Source organism: Seriola aureovittata, chromosome 5 (genome assembly GCF_021018895.1).
Source record: "Seriola aureovittata isolate HTS-2021-v1 ecotype China chromosome 5, ASM2101889v1, whole genome shotgun sequence".
NCBI classification, from domain to species: domain Eukaryota; kingdom Metazoa; phylum Chordata; class Actinopteri; order Carangiformes; family Carangidae; genus Seriola; species Seriola aureovittata.
Window position 1 is genome coordinate 12,415,114 of NC_079368.1, and position 24,406 is coordinate 12,439,519.

Below are 24,406 nucleotides of genomic sequence, written 5' to 3' on the forward strand. Positions count from 1 at the left end.
CAAAGGGTGGAAAAAAAGAGGAAATATGCAGCTGTATGGTGAGCTATCCCACTATCAGCTGCTGCAATTAGGGAGCACAATGTAAAATGTCAAAGCGGATCTGTATCATCGGCAGCCCTGTCACAGGAAAAGGCCAGGAAGAGTGGAGGAGAGGAGAAGCGCACAGTACGGCAAATCCCATCGGCCGAGCCTGTTTTAGTAACATGAGAGGGAAGATCGTGTAACGTTATGGCAGGACAACTCTGGGACTCTAGTTCAGATGCTGTCCTGTCACCCTACTCCTATTAGGAAGGGACAGAAACAGAAAAAAATATGATTAAATGGCAATATGCATTAGTCTTCTGCAAGTTGATGAAATGCAAGAGGGCAAAAGTGCACATCAGGTAGGGATAAATGTGCAAATGTAAATCACAAAAGGTGTGCATAAATCACAAAAAACTAATAACAGTTCATGAAATAAGGACAAATGTTTAATCTACTTTGGTGATAAGCACATCCAAATTAATAAATCAAGTAATGCATAATAAGCAGTACTTTTTAGAATGACTATTTTTGAAAAAGAATTTAGAAATAGAGCTTTGGTGATATTTCTCCCTTTAAATTACAAAAATAATTATATAGCATTTGCTCATTATTTCTGAGGAAAGGATCTGAATAAAATGGATACAGTCAGAATAAGATCAAATAAAATGGAATATGTTCTAAATTATACCAGATAAAACAGTTTTCCTCTCCCATCCTGACTGAATTGCTTTCACGCTCCCACTTTCCATCTATATTAGGAAAATAATGGTGACGAAAGATGCCTTTTAATTTTCGGCTCAGCATCATTTTGACATGTGTAACTGATGAATCTCCACAGGATATAATAAATCATTTGCAGATTTTCTCCCGTTTTTGATCAAGTTGGGATGACCAGACTTCTGCCCAGACTCATTACATTTGGGGAGCAGATTGAATGCACGCCTAGGCATGCTCTCTGTTATTGTCATTATAAACTCTGCTCAAGCTTCTGAGCAATTGTAGAATTATCACCTCTACACATAGGCTCACACTAGCAGATATCTGTGTTCACACATAAACACATGGGAAGCAATTATTGTATTTGTTTGAAGGAAAGCACACTCCTGATACAAATTTATGTCTTTGTCTCTCGTCTAGGTTAGAGGCTATGATCTCTGCATTGTCATGAACATGAAACTGCCGGACACTTGATGGCTCTTAGGGACAGAGTGGGGAGCATTTGAAAGATCGTGCCTCCTTGGTGGACCAACAGTACTGTAACACTGATTTGCAGGCATGAGGGACCACAGCATAATATAAGCTCCCTCTAGTGGCTTTACAGTAGATTGCACGAGAAAGAGTGGTGGTCAGTGCAGTGGAAAGAGTCATGTCCTTTTTTGGTATTAAGGCTTGTTTCAGTTTGGAAATGCCTGCGTACACTAATAAATGGGGTTTATTTTGTAAAGCAGTAAATTCTCCATTTCGGACTAGTCACTTATGTAAATGTGTAGGCAAAGTAGAAGAGGAGAATGTGAAAATATCTTTAGTGAAATCAAAGTGAGCAGGGGAGGCATGAGCGAGTGCAGTACGTGTGTGTTCGTGTGTTGTGCAGGGACAGCTGCCTGCCGAAGGAGACAGTGAAGGTTCACTCGCAGTATCACAGAACCCCCCCCAGCTGGGCTTGCCACTAAGGAACGGAGATGCCCAGGGAGAAAGATAAAGAGAGGGAGATGTGGAGAAAGTGTGAAAGAGGCAGCAAAAGCAAGAGAGAGGAAAAGAGGAAGCATATGAGAAAGGGGGAGAGGGTGTGCGTATTCATATTTTGCCTATTTTGCCACAAGCATTTCAAAGGCTACGTCTTGCCTACAACACATCTGGGAATGAGAGTGAAAGTTGAAGAGTTCCTCCTGCTCTTTTCTTTCAATTCCCCCCCAAACCCATCTCTCTCTCTCTCTCTCTCTCTCTCTCTCTCTCTCTCACACACACACACACACACACACCTTGGCGGCTGCTGTCCATCTGCCCCCTCCTTGACATCAATTTCACTAGTTTTGTGTTTTGTTTAAAATAAAACATAATTCCCCTTTTTATTAATCAAGCACAATTCCATCATTCCACTGGTTTACTTTAAATTCAGCAACAATATCAGCCACACCAATAACACTGAGGAAGAAACAACAAAACTAAACTAGGACAGTGTTTAATAGTAGTGCGAGTCATTTAGAAATCACCTGCACCAGCTGTCTAAATATGAGACTGTCTGGGGCAAGAGACATCAGCGGATCTAGGCTTTTTCTATAAACACAGAACACAGCAGAATGTTCAGAAAGTGAATACTGATACGGAGCGCTGTGATTCCTCTGAAGAGGCGTCGGCAGGTTAAGAGGATACCTTTTTCTCTATATATTTCTACTGTTTTAGTCACGGCTGTGTCTTCTTTCCAATTTCTTTTTTTTCCTCTATCTTCCTTTCTTGCCAAGGTTTATCCCTGAGGTGTCCTCTGGGGCTACCTACTGGATAAGCCATTTGAAATGCATTTTCTAAAGAACCTTCCGTTCCATTTTTGAACTGCTGCTATCTCTCAAAATGTCCTTAAGAAAAAGTGTGAGAGAAAGAACGCTAGCAAATGTTTTAAAGTACTCTCGCTGTACTTTTGTGTGTAGTTTACTCATATAGAAAGAAGCCACAGTTTCCCAGCAGCAGTGTGATACAGACTTCTGGGACTGTGATCTGTGCTGGCGGGCACTGCAGAATGTGACCTGCTCCGAGAGAAACCTCCACTGCGCCAGTATTGTGCAACTCAACAGGGGCTGATGGAAAGGCCAAGCTCATAGGGCAGAGTAGGAATTTGGATGAGATCATCCACTGGTAAAACTGAAAGTTTCTCCATAAGTCCAGTACATAGGATGTTATTTTAATTTAGAATGATTCTAAATTACTATAGAAACTACTATATGACTGATTGAAAAAAAGTATGTAGTTCGTCATGATTAAAAGAAGGATGACATGACATAAGGAAATATACAGTATGACCCAATTACCGTATGAATTTTTGACACATTAATTATTCCCCAAGCAAATACAACATACCAGTGGCCCCCACAATGTCCTATGTTTGCATATTTAGTAATGCACTTCCTGCACAGTATCTTAAAATATTTGAAAGGGCAATCTAGAGACCTAAAGCCATGATCAGTCAGTTCCCATAAAGTGCATCACTGTGCCACATCATGGACTGCAGCCTGCTCTGTCAACCAATTATGCCAATTACAGCCAGAAACCCCTGTGGTGTTTTGATAAGACCTTCCACCATTTCTTCCAATGAAGCAATTTGTTCCAGTATTTGTTTACAGAGAGAGGCTGTGACTCGCAGCGAAAATAATATTTGTTATCTCCATTTGCCATCAGAGCAGAGTGAATCCACCACTGGCTAATCTTAACCTGGCTTTCTCATTGAGGTTTAATCTGGTCATGGCAACTTAGCATCTAGTATGCAGCGTGTGTGTATGTGTGAGGGTGTGTGCAAACCTGTGTGTGCATATTGTGTGTTTGCATGTGCGGAGGGTGCAGAGGAGAGAGACAGACAAGCCAGTCATTCTCTTCCTGCCCCCCCCCCCCCCATCCATGTCAAGAACCAATCACGTGTGAAAACTTGCCTTAACTTCCCTTGCCTGTGTGACTACAGCGTCAGACAGAGTTTGACAGATCTGTGCGCCACGGAGGCGTCTCCCCGCCATTTGGCATGCCATGCGCGTCTGGTGCGCTGGAGACTGCCTGTCAAACGCCTATGAGTCGGTGGCGCAGCCAGGGACCCTACGGAGCGCCAGATGGGCCATTAAGGTAGTATTAATGTAGATGCCATCGCTTTTCTCCTCTGACTGGGACATGCTCTCTCGAACTGCGAGCAGCTGCTGCCATTTACTAGGACAGCTTCCTGCTAACTTTGGCCAACTGGCATCATCACTGACTGACTCAATGTAATGATACACTTTTTCTTCTTCCCACTATACCTGTGACTTTTGTCTTTCTTTTCACCCTGCCCTCCCTTTCCAGAGGTTTTAACTGGATAAAGCTGATTACTTCCAGCTTTTCCTGCCACCAAAGTGTTACAGACACACACTCCTGCACATGTAGGCAGCGATTTCCTCTCCCTTTCTCTTGCAGACACACATGCGCGCACGCACGCACGCGCACACACACACACACACACACACACACACACACACACACACACACACACACACACACACACACGCACACGCACACGCACACACACGCACACGCACACACACGCACACGCACACACACGCACACACACACACACACACATAAAAACACTCTAATAGGAGTATAGAAACTGGATCCATCTGTACACCCACTCTTAAGCTCATAATCAAGGCATGATATTCAGTAGTGTACGGTTATTTCTGTTTATGCCCTACTGAGTGCTAATATCATGCTTTAATTGAGAGAAAATTGGCTGTTGGCAAGAAACAGAAAAGAAGGTTACCAAAACCCCAACCATGGATAAGTGTTGCAATCAGTAATATTCTATTTAGTTAAGTAGCCTAAAATGGGATGTTTTGAGATCATTATTCAAATCACATTGACAAAATCCTATTATGAGAATTAGTTTTCCAGAAGGAAATGTACAGAATTATTGATGTGTAATAAATGTGCTTTCTGCATTACATACACTAGGGGCATATTAGGAAACAGTGGGGCATACGATTCAAACTGAAACAAGGTCACAAACACCATATTCTCTCATTCACTTAGAAAATAATGCATATTTCAAGTTCAAACTTTGTATAACATCTAACGGTAAAAAAGAATGGCAAAAATGAAATATGCCTATAGTGAGTTCCAGAGTGCAGTAGAAGTCATCACACTGAACAATTTCAACACTGTGGCCCCAAACAAGTCAGAGAAGGAGTGAAGAGTCAGAAAAGATGGGTTTGTCTTGGTACTTTTGAAAAGACACAGGATCTCCAGAGGCACAGGTTAGCCTTCCTACACAGCTGAGACTACATCCCTCTGTTCCCTCTCTTCCCTGTCTCTCACTTGCCTTGCCTCTCATTTTTCAGCAGAGCCCAGGGCCTGAGTGGAGGAACAGAACAAGCGTCCTTTGAGGTGCCCCTAGGGGAGATGGGTATAGTAGTTTAGGTCGCTGTACACCCACACTGAGTTCCCACGTACTGCATAACTTGTAACTGCAGTGTAACAATAGACAAGCGATAGAACTATATACTATATACCGACTTTATTGTCTGCCAGCCTCTCACTTACTTTCTCCCTCTCCCTCAGTCTCCCTCTCTCTCAGCAGCATCAGCCGGAGTGAGATGTGGGGGAGGGCCATCTATGTTTGCGTCTCAAGAGGCAGCTCAGATGAGGACTACAGGGTTGGCATCACCGGTGGTCAGTGTTGAAATCAAACGCACCGTCACCGAAGCGCAGCAAACGCTTATGCTCCTGCACAGCCGTTAGTGTACTTGTGGTATCAAACTGACACCTTCTCCCTTGGCTGCTCCTGACAAGGAATTTCCTCGTTTAAAAATTAGCTGTACCATGCCAAGAGGACAGCGGCAATTTGTACAGTTGTGAATAGATTTGATTTTGAGTAGATGAGATAAACGTTGGTGATGAATAACAATATGCAGGTCCAGAGGGTACAAATGCAAGACACTCATACAATATGACCAATGACAAAAAATAACATTATCCTTTGTTGATGACCTTACAGTGTAGAATGAATATTGAAACAGCTGTCTGTCAACTCAGCCTGATTTGAAGGTAATTTCAAGAGCCTCTTCAAAAAAATTACTAATCAACCTCTTCCAAAAACACAAACCAATTTCTTCATAGTTGATTGAGAATAACAATTGCCATTTTGGTACTTGGACTCAATGAATAGGGTCAGCTTTTTATCTGGGTATCTACATATTGAAAAAGAAGAAAACTGGCACTAATCAGCATGTCTTCCAAGTAACCAATGCAGCAGAGAGAACCACATGCATTATTGTGTGTCTTTCCGTCAGCCTGGCAGACAAGATTAAGAAGCACACAGTTACTGCAAAGTAAACTTGAGGATGAGGAAACAGTGTCTGTATATCGATGTGAGATGGCATAGGGATCTATTTCCCACAGCTTTATCCAGGAAATCCAACCTGCGATGAACAGGATCAGTTCCTTTATTTACAAGGCGCATGTTATTGCTTTGCCATGCAAACGCTTTCAAAAGCACTGTAATGCCATCCCGCTATTGTGGGGGAATGATCGCTGCACCAGGACAAGCAAGCCAGGCTTTGATGGGTGCAGAATAAAGGTGTTACAGAGCTAAGCAATGTGTGTGTGGGTGTACTGCAAATAGGTTATTTTGGATGTTTTTTTTTTAGAAGAAAGGCGGTATTACTGAGTCCTATTGGTGCACCTAGGTATACTTCCAACCAAGGCGATTAACATGAAAGGAAATATCTAATGTTATTTTCCACCGCTGTGAAGAGAGAAGCAGAGAAAAGCCTGTAATCACATTATTATTTGTGTCGGAGATCAAGATCAATCAGGGTTAAAAGCGTGTCACAATGTTTAACAATAACAATGGATGGCTTCTTGTGTAGGAGATATACGCCACACAACTGTGTGATACTGAGGTTGGGGTGGGATGACGGGATAACAAAGACTCAATTTCTATCTTTTTTGTTTCACTTTGACCAGAGTTGTGATTTATACTACACCTGCATTCTGACTTAATATACTCAATATACCCTCACACACACACACACACACACACGTTTGACAACTGTAAATGTGACTGCCAGTGTTTCCTAATAACATGCAGAAAGAGAAGGAAGAGGCACCACTAGAAAAAAGAAGCACAGAAAAGGCTTCACTCCCCTAAGAGGCCTGTACTGGAAACAAGGCAGCATCTTAGCGCTTGGGGAAAAACGCAAATACAGACTATATCAGCATACACAGACGAGAGAAAACATTCAGTAGCACAAAAAGTGACACTTATTTTACAGTATGTACTCAATGTCTTAAAAATGAATGAAGAGCAGAAGAGGGTGAGAGATGGAAATCTCTTCTACCACTCAAACGTGCGTACACAAAAACATTATGGCTTTTATGATCCCTCTAGCAAGCAGATAAAACAAACCACTGTTTTCTACATAAAGGGTGACTGCTAAGATTCAGTCACGTAAGGTATCGAGCTGGTGAGCAAGCAAGTGGTGAAAGGAAGATTCAAACTTAATGAGTGCTTTGGCAGCTTGTGTAAAAAAAAGCAGGGAGGCAGGCAGTGATTAACGGAACACTTCAGAGTACAAGGCACAGCGGTGCTCAAAGAAAACAGTGATGATCTCCACTTAATCGCGGAGAAGCCCGGAGCATCTGCCGCCAGAGCAGGGCAGCGGCACCGGCGAGCTCCCGCTCCGCTAGGCTGTCATCTCCAGAGAGCTGTGGCCATATGCTCGGCTCTGCCGCAAACTCACAGGAAGTTAATTTTCTGACAAAACACAGGGATAAATATGACATTCAAACAAGTTGTGCTCAGCCAGGCTGAACACGGATGCCGTGCCAAGCTCAAGCTGCACACGTGTCACACTTAGGAACAGAGTTTATTTTCATGCTCCCACGGTCGCTTTTTGCCTAGTTTTGTAGAAATACAGACAATGGGTGGTACATTTTCAGCTAGGAGATGTTAACCTACTTAGAGACTGAACTATGCTATGTATACAGGGAGAAAAATTCATACACACAAAAACAAACACACCTATGGTACATGATACTTGGCTTGATACTACCAAGGCTACCACAATAACAATCTCCAGTGACTGCTAATTCTTATCAAAATGTTTATATAAAGGCATCACATTGAGAACTAGAGAGGGACTGTCCTATCTGCATACAAACACATTCATCAAAACCCTGAGAAAATGACAATGTCATTGTTCTAATGAGGGGGAAAGAGAGAGGGGCAGAGACATGAGAGGGGTAAAAAAAATAAGATTAACTTTCATTTCCATTCACAGACATAGCACCCCACGGTGTGACATTAAAATAATGTCAGTCAAACCATTAAATAGGAGCTCTGTCTAACCTTGTCTGTTGCAGGTGAAATGCCATAGTGGGCCTGAACAAAGGGCTCACAGGTGTGAGCAGAATCCTAACACCTTACCACTGAGCCAATAAAGAACAGAATATAGTGTTTCTCAGATCTCAACGGCCTGCCACCACTCCATTTCAAACGGTAAGGAGAAACAGAGCCTTGGGGGTGAAGCCAGCAGTTCCAACCTACAGATTCTTTATAACAATAGCCAGTATCGTATAGTATGGAGTCTGGGGGATAAATGGAGGTGGAGCAGCTTGTCTGGACATACTGCAAAAAAAAAAAAAAAAAAAAAAAAAAAAAAAAGCACACAGGGAGGCAAAAAGGATGAAAGAAGACAGAGGATGGTGGTATACAAGGGAGAGGGCAAGGTTTGGGCTTCTACCTGGGGCAATCAGAGGCTGCTGGTGTGACAAGAACAAGACGAAAGGGTGACTGAGATATACATACCACCAGCCACCAGGCCCCCCATTCCCTGCCACTGCGTGTGGAGACTTTGGTCTCTGGGCCTCCATACTGTTGCCAGGTGGCTAGGCACTGTCTGGCCCCTCCCACCTTAGATCAGTCTCATATGAACTCCAAGGCCTCTCTTCTGGGAATTTCTATCTATGTAAGTATTATGTAACTGCTGGAAGAAGGCCAGAGGAGCAACAGATAACATAACAATAAAAACAGTATACCGATTATAAAAAACTGCAACTGAACTTCACTGTGGTGGTAAGACAAAAAAAATAATAATGGTTGATAAAACTGCTGTTAAGGTGATAACTAAAGATTTTAAGGAAATTTAATTCATAAGAAAAAGACAGATATTACAGACTAAAGGAGATAAGCAGAAATTTCAAAAAAGATTTTACGAGGCTAAGCTTCTCCATACTGACTTCAGCACAGGGGACTCAAATGAAAACAGATAACGATATTTGGGCCAAGTGAGAGAGAGTGGACTGGAATACTTTTCCTCTTTTTTTAATCCATCCATTACAATATGTGGGAGTCAAAAATGGAAAGACTTAATGTATAACAATGCACTAATGTAACTGCTCGAGACTGGGAAAATCTGTCAGAGATGTAATATATCCAGTACACATGTGCACAACGGCACACACCCATATATCAGGTGTTGAGTGGCAATCATTCACCTAGACGCTGTCACATTGCGGTAAATGGGCTTATTTTGCATGAGAAGGAAGAGGGAGTGATGGGCTGCTGTGAGCAAAAGAGGGACTGAGGGACTGAATCAAATGATATGAGTAGGCAAAATTAAGCTCCAATGCAAGTGGAGCACTTCACAAGAGAGCCAATTTCAATTCCACAGCACTTAATTTAGGATTTGTATGGTTCAGCAGCATGCTACTGTATGGTAAGCCATGTAAGGACAGAGATAGAGAGAGAGACAACCAGCAAAGAGCCATCCAGACCCTTGAGGTATCCATCACGCGCCTGCCTCCATCAGACCCTCTCTCTCTTTCTCACAACAATTAATTAAAAACTAATGATATTATACTTTAGAGATTAGGTAGATGTTTTAAGGGGGCATTATAAAATCACTTGGATTTTAATGTGATGAGTGCACATTTTTGTGAGTTTTATGTTGTGTGTGTCATGCACGGATATTCAGAAGGTACCAGTACTACTCATGTACTTAGCTTTGATTTAGTCGTTACTGTAAATACACTATAATCTCCATACCTGGTGCTCTTTGAAGTCAGCCCTCTGGAAGTCATAGCCGAGCTGGGCATAAAAGTTGTTCCCAAAACCGTAGGCCTGCCCAGTTTGAGTCCATATGAAGGAGTGTCTGCTTCCACAGGAAACACCAACTATATTGACGACAGCCGCATTCCAGTCACTTCCTTTAACGTTCAGTTCCTGTGGCAACTTCACCTCGGCTGTCTGGTGCTTCACTGCTCTCTCTCCGTCTCCAAGCCTGGAAAAAGCAGACAGAAAATTCATTTTGAAAAGTTTCTCCTCCGTCAGGTACAAGACGATCCAAGATTGTTGTATTCTCTTCTATAAAACATGTGTCGACTTTTTTTTTGTGTGACACATAAGTCTGATGTAATTCATAACAATGGTGCACAGTGAACACTGAACATTTTATCATATATGTGGATGTGGCTACATTTGACTTCAAATATGACAAGATATATCAATATCTAAGTATGAATACATTTTTCATACTTACAAGAAGCACAAGATAAAATGAGATCTCAGTATGTCAAATTTAGTTTTCACCTCAACAGCAATACTGTGGTGTTGTCCTTTAGGTATGTTTTGTCTACACGGAGTCACATATACTGCATGTCTAACAGGCGTATTTCAGTGAGGTCAGTTTTACGTTCCAGGGGAAGAAATAATAACTGAACCTAACTCAATTTGTAGCTGTACAAATGACTTTACATAGACCTGCATAGCTGAGAGTTGTGTTTCTGTCCGTGTCCCTAGTGTGAGTGAACAAAGAACATCCAAGACCCCGTTTCAAGATGAGCTGGTCAAACGTAGCCCCAGCACCCTTGTGACCTGTGAGCTCCCAGCAGCTTCAAACAGAGCTCTGCTGTTTGCTTCTTGATAAAATGCTCCTCTTTGTATTTGTTTCCCTGAGCCAGCGTCATAACCTGCAATGCCCCGGCCATATCTACTAGTTTGCGGCATGTCTGGGAAAAATAACAAACGGTCTTCTCCATTATTTCCACAAACGGGGAACGAAAGGTCTTCGCCCGCTGTCCCCACGAGAGCCTGTATTGATTACAACAATGCTTCAACTCAAGACAAGACCACTCTGGGGTCACCGCTATTTCCATCAGAAAGTTTGCCAGTTTAAATTTACACAGCTCCCTTGTACTCTCCTCCTCTCTCGCCTCCAGTGAGACACACAGGAGAGCTGAGGAGTTTTCAGATATCAGAGTGCCAGTTGTGTAACAGAGATGCTCACCCTTTGCTCTGCAAGTGGGTGTTGTGGAGCTCCAACTATAGGCTACTCCAACTATAAGCTCCCCACTAGAGAGCCTCGACCTGCTTAGAGGGGTCAAAGCATCATGAGAGGAGAGAGAGAACGAGACAGAGAAATGGAAAGTGAGATAAGGAGAATAAGGGACAATGGGAGATGATGAGAGAGTGAGAAGTGATGCCTTTCTTTCTTTTATGCATTTCTCTAAGGTCTGCTGTGCTACTGTTTGAGTACGTGAGGGCCACTGAATCACTGTAGCCCCCAGGTCCTAAGATGTCATTACAGCCAGACTGGCTCCTGGCTGGAGAAGTTTTAACAAGGAGGCTCATCAGGAGGAAAACAACTGTTTGTGTATAACTATGTCTGTCTATTTGTCTTGCTTCTGTTTGTGTTTTATATACAGTTGTACAGCATATTGTCAGAAGACAACAAGGCATCTGAATGACTATCGGGCAGCAGAAAACTTACCAAAGATAGCTAAACTTTTATGGACACCTGAGTATCATTACGCCTTCTTATGCTTCACACACTGCCAAGGGCCATGAAAATATGAACAATACAGTAACACCAAACATTGTGGGAACAAAATCTGTTGATATGCTCATTTAGACCTTTGTACTTCTGAAATGTACTTACTGTCCACTAGTGCCATTTCCCCAAGCAAAGATCTTGTTGTCCACTGTGGAGAAAAGGGAAAGAAGGATAATGTTAACATGAGACACCTGGACTGAAATGGGTAAATATTGCTGTGAAATACTTTGTAAGCATGGGTTATATTTGAGACCATCTTTAAAAAAGGTGCAGGGTTATTGTTCTTGAAAGCACTAAAAAGTGGTAATCTTCAAAAGCTTTACATGTTTCACAGTAATAGCTCAAGTTGTGTGTTTTCCCTTTTGTCCTCAAGTGTAGAGTGAGCGGTGCCGTGTCAGTGGGTGGACCCTTCCCCGCTGTGTGAAGTTTGATTAATACAGCCTCGACAGAGAGTTCAGAGACTGGGGCCACCTCTCACACACCCTGCTGTAAAATAATGAGCCTTCAGCGGGAAGGGATAATATACAAGGGAGGGGAGAGACACTTCCTTAGCCTGAGTCCAACCTGAATATATTCAAATGAAATGAGGAGAGGAGGCCATCCTGACTGATTAAACTCGTCTCAAAAGAGAGGGAGAAGCCTACATATTTCTCCTTCTATGTACATGTATTTAACTGTCACCTCTCTGCACTAACAATCCAACATGGCACTGATCCATTTGCATATGGTTTCTATAAATACCTGGACATGTACTGTAATACCTGCTCCAGTCATGTCGGAACACAGACGAGCCTTATTGGTCTTATGGGAACTCAAACACCACAGGGGTAACAGCCAATAGCAACGGACTTTACTCATCAAGCCAGCAGAGTACTCATACATTATAGAGTAGGCTATATGATTTACCTAAGCTTGTCAAAAGAGAAAAATTATCAGGGAAATGTGGGGTAATAAATTGTGATCCGTGCTGCATATGTTTGACTCGCGACCCTTGGCATTTAAGGGTTGGGTTGTATGAAAGAGTTGCAGCAGAAATGCGTGAAAGAAAATAACATGAAAGGTGAAATACCACTTGGAAACTTTAGGGAAAATGTGCAAAACAGGTCACAGATTGTTATGAGAAGTACTGTATATGTTTCCAGTGATTTATACTGGATGTTGCTGCTATCACAGCAACAAGAATACAACACTTCAATAATGTAGATGTTCTTGATTTTCGATCAATAAGGGTCATTTAACTTGGAATCTGGAAATGCAACTGCACAATTCATATTATACATATTTGAAGACTTTACAGAACTTAGGTTAGAGAAAAGAGATAGAGACTTTTTCCAGGTCTGAGCTCCTGCATTTACATTACATTGCTTGTCACTATGTTTACATGCAATTGTTTTTAATACCATGCAGAACTCTAACATTATTTTGGCTGTGCATATTGTAACAAAGCGTGTGTGTGGGTGTGTGTATATATGTGTGTATGGACAGTACAATGTAGACAGCTTTGATTCTCTTTCCTACAGAACAAGACCACGCAATAAACACAGGAGACCGTAACTTCAGCTCCAGCTTGGCCGCCAGAAAGAAACATCACTTCTAATACACTGGTATGTTATAAGCTTTTAAGTGCTCCTGGAGAAATGCATATGGTAATAATTTAAATGAAATTATATCCTTGAGCTCAGCTCAGAACATACAGCTCGCTGGAAAGACCACACTCATTATGAACTACTGATAATTACCAGTCTATGCACAGTTTCTCTGGTCCCAGGAATAATAAGAAACAAAAATAGTTTAATGAAAGGACATCCATTAAAAGACCATGCTTTTAAACACAAATCCTTAAATACAGCAGCAGAGCACAGAGCATTGCTGTAAAAATCATCTTAGCTCAGTGGCTGACTGTGGGCTGTGGTTACTCTAGAGCTGTTACTGTCATGCATAAAGAATACAGAAACAGTACAAGAGTCCAGGATTTAAGTTTACTTTCACAAGCATAAAAGTCCTCATTGGAATAATGAAATAAAGATGAGAATGAAAATGCAATGGGAATTAAGACTGTGACTGTTCCAGAGTTTTATTTTCTTGTTTTGTATTTTTTGTTTTCTTTTGTTCTTGTGCTTTTTGTTTTCTTGTTTTTGTATTCTTTTGCTCCTTTAACTCTTGAGAATTGTTATGTGGGAGTATGATAAATAGCGGTGCTTAGAGTGTGTATAACCAAAACACAAAAATATTGGCAGCCGTAGGTCTGCAGCAAAACTCTGCACACAAGCACATTATTAACAATATCTCTGTTAGCACTAGGCTCGGGTCAAACAGTACACAATAATAATAGAATTTACAGCTTTAGTTTTTTTCATTCAGATAACAAAAGTGCAAAATGGGTGTGATAGAAAACTCCAGCTGACTGCTACAAACTTTCAATGGTCAAAGTTGAGTATTTTTGGTTAGTTTATCAGTCTTTCTTAACACGGATCCTAACAAATGTAAATCGTTTCATCCAGTCAGGTTCGAACAAAGTTTTGCAAGTATTATTTGAACCAGGTCTCCATAGTTTATGGCCAGTAATGTGTACTTATCTGAGAATCCAGATGCATCAATTCACAGTGACACCCCCCCCTCACCCTGCATTTCTGAGTCCTCTGTTACCCTCAGAGTGGCAGATGTTTCTACCCCCCTCCAACCCACTCATCCACCCACCCACCCACCCTATTCCCTCTCTCTCTCTCTGCGGCAAGGGCAGCGGCTGGCGCGGGGGCATGGAGGCTGGAAGCGGTGCATCAGGGCTGACGTACAGAACTGATGGGCAGGGCTGAGAGCTGGAAGTCTGGCAGGTTGAGTGTTCACCCTCCTTTCACCCCCACTAGCCCCCTGCTAGCCCCTGCTGCTCTGCACCATACCCAGGCACCAGCATCCCAGCGGCTGGTAGCCCATTGCTTTGCTCCTCCATAAAAATAGCCCATCCCATTATTCTTCTGCCTCCCCGGGGGCCACAAGGTCTCCAGCATCATTACCAGGACTAAAGATCTGACTCTGCCACCACCACTTGGCACTCCCCCTCCTCTACCCTCACCCCTCTTCTCTAATTATAGGTCAAGCACTCTTTTTGTAAATTATAAAACCTTTGTTCTTATCAGGAAAACGGAACGGAAGAGAAAGATACCATGGAAGGAAGAGGAGCAAGGAAGAAGAGAAAAAGTAGATGAAGGAAGAGGAGGGAAATGGTGTAAAAATTAGAAAGGGGGGGAAAATTTTCAATTATAAAACCAAGCTAATTTGGTATGACCAGCGACTGTCATGCATGGTGACGGAGCTCCATTATGCAGTCATTTGAGCTCTTTCAAATTAGTTATGTTAATGTCCTGCGTGTGAATGTAACACTTGGATGGGACAAGATTTCAGCAATTAATTTCTACAGTCAGCGGAGAGACAAGCAAATTTATTTTCCCCCTCTCAGGGAATTGGTGGTGGAGGGAGTGAGGAGGGGAGAGAGCATTCTGGAGCAGAGAACAAGCTAAACACAAGACCTAAATAAAGCCTGAACAATGGGAGCCAATGCCTCCTCATTCATTCAATTGACAATGTTTTGCAGCTTAAACCTGTTTTATTAATTATGTTTGACATTTCCTTAATTAGTTTCATTTACACCAAATCAATCCCTGCTGCTGTACAGCGTCATTTATCATTTTAAAAAATTTGCATAGCCAGTGCTGACTTTTTCTACTTAATTATACATTAAAAGTGTCAGCCGCGCTTGCTGCCTGGCATTATCTGAGGCAGAAAGGTTTGTGGCTGGACGGGGGTGGCATTAATCATCAGGGCGGGAGCGGGCAATGGGTGCTCCCAGTCGCCAGCGGGAGAGCTGAGCAGGGCTTCTCATTTTCGAAGCTTGATGCTTCCGGGGCCATGGTGACCTCAATGACCTACGGGGAGAGGCAGACAAATCAGCGACCTCCAGCCCCAAAAACAAACTACAGCTTGTTTATAAACCATGGTGGGGGGGCGCATAACCTGAAAAAAGAAAATGCTGGAAGATGTGTAACCGATTCGAAAACATAAGTTGAGGAGACCACAGCATATATAGGAGGTATTAAAGGAATGTGTATATTTTAAGATCACAGATTCTTTTTAAGCCAGTCATGTAACATTTGATGATAGCAGTAACTTAATCACTAACCCTAAAAGTAACGCGCCAAAAATAAAAAGGTTGCTGTTCTTTAACCTTTTTGATTACAGTCATAACCCTAAAAGGTGCCTGCAAATTTTACTACCAAAAAAAACGAAATGAGTAGAGAACAGAAGTTACAGAGGTACACATATGGTCGAAATGTTTGCGCATATTTTCTTTGGGCATTTTTCTGTTGAATAAAAAAGGGAATACGAGACCTGTAGTAGTACCGTTTGTGTGGAAAAGCCAGTCACAAACAAGCTCAAAGTGTGTGACAAAGTCAGATTAAAGCTCCAACTGAAGTTTTTGTTGGAAATAAAACAACAAGAATACTTGCAAAAGGCATGGGGTTTGGAGAATAACTACATCAGTAGTGACTGGAATGTGCGGATGAGTGAGAAATGTGTACGCTACTGTTGAATGCAGAGAAAATGTCAAAACAAACCCTAAACATGGAGCGATGTGAAACCTAGGGAGATAATGAGACCATAATGGTAGGTGGAGGCCTATACAGGTGTCACCACATTACCTTAACAACCCTCCCTAACCGCAAGCTCCTGCAGGAAGTGGCCAGTTGAACAACTGCAGGCAGAAGGGGGGGGGGGCATAACAAAGCCATTGCCACAAGTCTGGACAATTTTTGTGTCAACAGCTGTTGCAGTGATATGGGTATGGTAAATTGCTTTGGACAGACAGAATCAGAAGACTTGGATCTTTCAAACAATGTATGATTTGTGAAGATTGTGTCAAGACTGAGTCCAGTACAGAACAAAACACACCTTAAGTAACATTACCATGGTCAAAGCGTCCCATGGGAGGAACGATGTATTGGAAAAGGTCAAATGTATGCAAGTTTTCAGTGTGGAAGTAGTGTTTATCCAAAAACATGTAGTATAGGAAACTAGCATCCAACACAATGTTTAACATTTTATTGAAAAACAACATTTTGTTGTTGCAAGTCACAAATCAATTGTAATGACCATATGTGTTCCACCATAACTCCAACAGCAACTCAGTTGGATGAGTCAACTGGCTGAGTATGGCTATTACTTTCCCTTCGGCAAGTTTTTGAACACACAGCAAACTGACAGCTCAAACACCTGGCAAGCTCACTCCAGAGTAAATCTTCTGAGTGTTGAGGTGAACATGGCTTTACAAATCACCCATTCAGGAACCGAGACAGAAATTGGCAGGTAGGCAGAGCCATGGTGTCAGGAGTGAAAATTACTCTGAAATTCAGAGCACAGTGAGAGGCTGACTGAGTGAGTCTCTGAATGGTGAAAACTATGGGTGTCACTGTGTACTATGTTCACATGGGAAATTAAACAAGTGTATTTTGGAGGTGAGTCAACACTTTTGTCCTTTGGAAAATGAAAATATTTGATTGTCAATTTAAATTCAGAACGGCCTCTGGTATTGCCACATACAAAAAAAAGTGCAGTGCATGTCAGGATAGGGTACCTGCTCATGCATTACCCTTTCTGTGGTAGAATACCAGTCTTTACACCTTGTAGTAGTTCTCATACTTAAATTAATCTTTTAAAATTTTTCTCTTTAACTGAATAGATACCAAATGCACAATGATAAAACCAGTCATTTTAAACATGAGGTGAGCTGCTTGTGGTTGAATCAACTAGAAGAAACTAAATCCAGAATCTGAAGTGTGGAAAAGAAGAAAAAAAAAAAAAAAAAAAAAAAAAGGCTGGTCCCAAGCCACTGATTTCTTAAAAAGTTCCCTGAATAAGCCGTATCAAGATGTAAAGAGAAGGCTGTAGCCATGGCTTTGCTTGCAACGTCCTTCAAGGGCAACACAAAAGAGAGGCGGGCAACAAAGAACCTGATGAAGTGGCTAATGCCCTGGCATGCCCCAACAGGAGCGGCAGGGGGGCGGCCAGAGGCGGCGGCTACATGTACACGCCTCACTGCCCCGTTTGGCCCCAGCTGAAGTACTAACTATCCTCCCAGGGTCATTAGATTAAGAAATGCAGAACTAGAAGCAATACTTGTAATTGCAACAGGCCAGATCAATATTGGAAAAGAAAAAAAAAGAAAAGTTACCCTTGCTACCAGACAGGGGACTGCTTAAGAATTAATTCCTAAAATGTAGGGAATGGAAAGTCTGAGTATCAAACATCATTATTCTAGAAAGTTCCTAATCAACATATTAATGGTGGTGCATCGACTGTGGAAGTTTCTATTATTTCACAGTAAAGTAGTTGAAATAAGCCACTGACTCTTTTCACTCATGAAAATATTATAATTTATATAAGTGATCACTCTAAAAACTAAACTTTCCTTTCTCTATCTACAGCCCCCCCAAACATCACATCAATTCCCCCAACCAAAAGCACCCCTTTAAATGCAAAACATTTCCACTATCAAGGATTATGCTTCCTTTCAGGATATATGAAAAACCCTTTGTGAAAATATGATGATGAATTCATGGGCCTAAAACTCTGGGGTAGTTTTTACATCGGCGGAAAACGGAGGGAGGGGAGGAGAAAAATCACCTATTTGGATGGCATACATTACCATTACTCTTGTATTGTGTCTCCACTTTTCATAATGACGGGGATAAGTGTCCTGCTCCGAATGCGTATCCGCTGACAATGGAGGCAGACATTACTTGGTTAAAAGCTCAGGGTCCTGTGGGTAAAGAGGCCCAGAGAATAAAGAGTATCCGTCATGGCTAACGAGCTATAAGGATAGCACATTGCCTTTATAAATCACTAGATCTTGCTGTTTATTTAAATTCATTGGTGCCTCATTATAACTGAGCTATGCACCTTTAGGTCCGAGTTGATTAGGAGTGCCATAGCTCAAAATGGCTTTTAATTCAGTGAAACGTAGCTCTGACCTTGGTGCCGTAACCCTGACTAAAACACGCAGCGACTCCCACATTAATAATGATGCTACCTTTACTGGGCCACGGAGCCGCGCCGCTGCTACTTAAAATATGTATTATTAGTTACCAGCGACGGCACATTTATCACACCAAATTACCCTTCGGTGTAAAACTGCTTAATTCTGGGTCCCTGTACCCCTCTGCACTATTACCTGCTCTTTAGAAAGGCCTGGAATTAAATGTAGGGATGAAATGTCAGGGTAATGGGGAAGAGGATGCGGGTCGATGGGATGCACACTTGATCATTCCCTAGTGGCCTTCTCCACATCCAGACGATATACTGAATGTGTCTTCCTCATAAAGGAAGTTCAATTGCGCCTTGCTTTGCAGACCTTTAAAGATGTAAATGAAGGGTACTTCTTTGAAACATACTTTGTAGTGTTCATTAAAATTACATGCAAAATATTATCCACTCCATATGAGCTTGAATGAGAATATTATACTCTAGGTATCAGGATTTCATGAAAAATTAATCTCATAAACAAAAACTTTGACTGAGCGAAGAAAACTGAAGTAACCATAAACTTTTTATTTGCTGAAGCATTTTAAGTGAGTGACACTCCAGTGACTTGGGTAGACAAAGTACATAAAAAGGGATCTTGCGCGCACACACACACACACACACACACACACACACACACACCTACCTACCTACCTACCTACCTACCTACCTACCTACCAGCCTATTGTAGATAGAGACAGGAAACCGGCCTGCAGCCACCAAACACTTATCATTGTTCATCCCATGTGTGCCCACGAGAGACTGATTACTTTGACCAATCGGCTAAATGATTAGATCAATTAGGTACTTTGGAGTGGCCATCAACAGTGGCCTTCTGCAGCTTCAAAACCTGTGGGACTTGGCCCATCAGAACCGCCTCATTAGGTCTCTGGACTCTACCCAAAACCACACCACAAAGACAAAGACAGAGGACCAGAGGAGAAGAAGACAGTGGGGAGAGGAGAAACAGAGAAATAGAGAGAAGACTAAACTTCAGTAGGTGAATTAGATGCATTCCTACTGTAAAGCACCTCTGGGATCAATTGTGTTTATGTGGTGCAACATCTCAAAAACATGTAAAAACAATACAAAGCGATCTAACAGATACAATAAGTGGGAGTATTTTGAGTGTTAGCCATATAATCCATTGTTATGAGACCAATGGGAATGCATTTGGTATACAGAATTTATTTTCTCTAAGGATAACATCAAACAGTCCAGTAATAATTTAGATTACGAGGGACAACACTACGTGGGGTTTACAAAGGAACACAGACAGTGCTGGCATAAACACATTTCTCATATCAAACACAGCCGTATAGTACATAAATATATGCACAATACATTAATAGTTCCTGCTCATCTGAGCAAGTGGCGAGGCTGGAGCAATGGGGGAAAAGAAGACGTTACACACGTTCCATCAGATGTCGAATCAATTAGTCACGACCATTTTCCAGAGTCAGAAATAACCACTCGTCCTCTAGTCTCCGGGGAGCCAGGGATAGGCCCGGGCAACAGAGGAGAGATGGGAAAGGATCCAGAGACCCAACGGGGGGGGAAAGGGAGGAAAATCAGAGAAAGGGAGAAAAGAGGATAAATAATGCTGTCTGTTCTATACTGCACAGACTAGCATCTCTATTTTCACTGGATTTTCGTACATACAGAAAAGTCTTCACTCTCAGCAGAAGTGCTTTGCATATCAGAGGGCACTCATTTTGCACAGTGCAAACACTCTGGTCATTAACATGTGATGGCATTATCCTCCTAATCACACTACAGAGAGTCTCCTACATAATGTATACAACACAACTGTAGCAAAGACTCAAACCTTTTCTGACGGTATCATGGTTTTCATTGGTCTGCTGTTTGTGTCTTTTTCCTCATCACAAAGCATTTAATCTTTTAATCTGAAGCATAAAGCAAGTGTATACAGCACAGAGATCATGTGACCACTTTGCTAAAAAAGGTAAAGAGACATGATAATTCTGTGTTAAAGGAAACAATGGAGATCCCTTCCCCACAGGCTAAAAATAATTTAATCTGTCATGTAGGTGCACAAATAACAGCCGTACACCTGAATAGCACCCATTATTACCGGGTTTCTGAAGTTGGTAGCAGATAAATGTTTTCTCTTCATCTGTGCTGTGGTATGGAGAGGAAAAGCTATTGTATCGGCTCAGATTTCCTTCTTGCTTTTGTAATCTCTCTGAACTGCCAGATTAGAGCAATTTGTGACGGATAGAAGAGAGCACAGACTATATAAAATCATCTTAACTACTTTTATTAAAAGACTATGTTCGAAAGAAAGCTGCAAAATGTATTATCTGCAATGATTAAAGAATAGATTTATTGTTACAGTTTAGTTTTAGAATCGTGGTTGACAAACATTACAGTTCTGCTGCATAAAACAAGTGCTCCACAAACAGCTACTATAAATAAAGTTGCGAAAAGTAACACTTATACTCTGGCTCCTACCTCTCTTGTACTCCTAGTTATTTTCTTTTTTTTTTTTGGTGGAGGATTTTAAAAACGGTACCAAGACGCCATCATTTCACACAGCCAGGCAACTGAAAGTGCTGCAATTAATATTATTCACAACTCTCTCCTTTTCCAATGGTGAAATCTGTCTAATAAGGCAAAGACAGGGGGTCCCCACAGTAGGCTACACAGCACTAACCAGCCCTCTGGGTGTAAGTGTTGTTGTTTGCACATGGCCTCAACCCCTAGAGGCAGTGGGGAAAAGGACACGGGGAAACTAGCAAGAGAGAGAGAGAGAGAGACAACCGAAAACCGCAGCAGAGAAGGCCACAGGCATCCCACAATCCCCTCTGAATCTGCCTGTTATTTTCCCAGGTTGCAGCATACGCTCCTTGTTGGTAGGGGTTGGCAGCAGAGCATCAGCAATAGGCGTCACAAAGCTCTGGTCCCCGCTCTGAATCCGCCACATTAGATGGTGTGTGTTTGTGCCCTAGGGATCGCAGCGCCTCAGCCTGTGTTTGGGGTACTTTGTCAGATGACTCAGTGTGTGTGATTTATGAGCTCTGGAAAGGTTGCATTTCCAGCACACGTGGACGTCCGCATGGTAAATGGAGAAATTCTGAATTTATTAACATACAATGAATGATGATTAATGTTTTTTGGTATAGATCATGCTCTCTTTTCAGATGTTTCAGTGTGGGGGTGATATATGTAGCAATAAAACAATATGTATGTACTCAAAAGCACATTGTATGAGTGTTGAGTCCATGACTTTTTTAAGACACGTTCGCTGTGTGCCTGTGTGATGACAGTATTTGAAGGTTTCATGCTGTTGTCTGATCTCCATGGACATTTATATATACACACACACAGCACAATAGTACTTCTTCTGCATGCATTATCCTCCACACAAAGTGAACTGTTCTCTTCGATGGCACAAGCACCTTGCATAGTCAATGAGAGCAAGTATAAATTAAAAACACAAAAAAACGGAGCAAAAGAATGCAATTTAGACCGGTATCACTATACATTTAGAGGTCCATTTGTCAAAATCCCCACCATTATTAACTTTTGTATTCTACAACACATCTTGTGTCTCCCTCATCAGCTTTTTCAATATCTTCTCAAATACATTACTGCCAGTGTCGAGCGGGTACGTTCACCCTAGGCCAATTACTGCAGTGAACCATAAAAGGTAAGCTGTGCTGAAGAAGGTTTTGTCATATATTTGCCTTTGTGTCCCAGCCAGACCCCCACAGTGGTAGGTGGGAAATACAGGGAATATCAAACATCTTTCTAATCACACAACAGAGGAATCAATATGCAGACGCATGTTTCTGACAGGTTTTTGGGAATACGTTTATATGGGTGAATTTGAGTCTACCCACATGTTTGCATCTCCAAATGGTGAATCAAGGCTGACTTCTACTTATGCAATGACCTTACCATTTCACCCTTGGAATGAGGTTGAGTACTGCTCTATGCGTGCATGTGGAAAAAAAAAAAAAAAAGAAGCGGTAGCTGGGTGGAGTGATGATTCCAATGTGTAGCTAAAAAAAAAAAAAAATTAAATGTGTGTGTACGCATATCTTGATGTGGCTGTAAATATGTGCACTTTGACGTGACTGTGTGTGAGGTGCTGGAGTGTGTGCATGTTTTGTGTTTACTGCATATGTATGAATGCGAGTATATATACAGCATACATGAGCCTGTATGTGCATGTGCACGTGCTTGTGGGCTAACTTCATATGTATGTGGTTGCTGTCAGAAGAAGCTGACGGGTGATGAGGGATGGAGAGAATCAGAAACACATTGGGCTGGGAATGGGGTGTGAGCCGCAGGGTCGCCCTGGCACAAAACACAACTGCCTCGCACATCATTACCCTCATCCCCCTAATGCGCACAACACTTAGAGCTACAAACAGGCTTGACTCCAGAACACACACACAGGCACACGAACATAAAGCACCACATAGGACACCACACACTGATATATAAACTCAGATGTGCCTGCATACACATACTAGCAGTGAATAGTTTGCTATCGCTTGGCCTATAGTGTTAACAACAAAAACTTTCATGTAAATATGAAAGAAACTTATACTGTGCTTGAACATTAATAACTCGAGAAAAACATTCCTAAAACATTACCCATGCCACAGGCCTAAAACCAAACTATACAACAGGGTGTTGGCAGGTCTCTGTGGTGACTCTGCTAAACCTATTCTTAACAAAGTAAGCCAAAGATGGCACTTCTCCACACCCTCAGATCCTTCCCCATTCTGAAAACACATTCAATGCATTCTGAGACAAAAAAAAATGATAGCCATTTCAAACAGAATTGAGCTCCACTGGGAAAAGTATACCTATTCAACTGCAGGACCTCCATAAAATCACAGTAGTTTCACACTGTAACGGATGCCTTCCTCCCTTCTTGCTGCATGAGAGGTTTTAAGAATGGTGGGATCGGGGGAGCGGTAGGGCAGAGAATAAAAAGACAGAGAAAGAGAAGAGAGAAGAAGATACGATGCAGAAGAGTGGAAGAGAGAGGTAAGCCAAGCATAAAATAACTTCAATCTAACATCCTCTCAGTGGGGCGGTGGGAGGCAAATAGCAATCCCACCAATGCCGTGTACTCAAGGGGGTTCCCCCCACCTCTCACTGACCCATAGAGAAGAGGATCATGGGAGAGCAGGGACGAGACAAACCCACTTCAATTAAGGCACGGCGATGTCTCGTCAGCACGGCAGATGAGGTGTCAGAGAGTTCAGCCGTGGATAGATCACAGGGAAAAAAACAGTTCCTTGCTCAGCACAGTCAGGGTCTTGCATGCCTTCGACCTTTCTTTCTGTTCCCCCTTTTGTCTTCTTCCCCTTCTCTCCGATTTTCTTTCAGTGGTCGACAGACGTTTATAATATCAAGACTCTTTTTGGCTTTCCTGCAGGGTCAGTTTGGCGGGGAAGTCAGCAGACCCACCACTGTCCCTTCTCACAGGCCTTTTGGATTCTAGATAGATAAACTTCTTATCAAATTTGTGCATTAGCAGCGAGCTGCCTCAACACACCTGCAAATGACATTTAAAGGTCAAAACGACATGTACAGGCAGGGAGTCTCATGCTACATATTATGGAGCATCAAGATTGCTGGGGGAGGCAGGGAGACAAATCAGAGGAATGTTTGGAAGAGAAAGAAAGACAGAAACAGAGAAACGACTAAAATGAGCCATTTCAAGGGGGTAGTCATAAAAAAAACTGCAGAGAGAACAGTGCCAA

At 42.1% G+C, this 24,406-nt stretch overlaps 1 protein-coding gene across 2 annotated transcripts in view; it reads right to left on the reverse strand.

The window, feature by feature from the left end:
* The window catches only part of LOC130170143 (X-linked retinitis pigmentosa GTPase regulator-like), a 297,248-nt gene that overhangs the window by 235,709 nt on the left and 37,133 nt on the right, over window positions 1–24,406 (reverse strand). For both annotated transcript variants that reach the window (XM_056377305.1, XM_056377304.1), the window contains exons 3-4: window positions 11,691–11,733; window positions 9,800–10,034 (exon numbers count right to left, since the gene is read on the reverse strand). In XM_056377305.1, coding sequence (XP_056233280.1) covers window positions 9,800–10,034; window positions 11,691–11,733 — 278 coding nt within the window. The remainder of the gene's footprint in view (window positions 1–9,799; window positions 10,035–11,690; window positions 11,734–24,406) is intronic.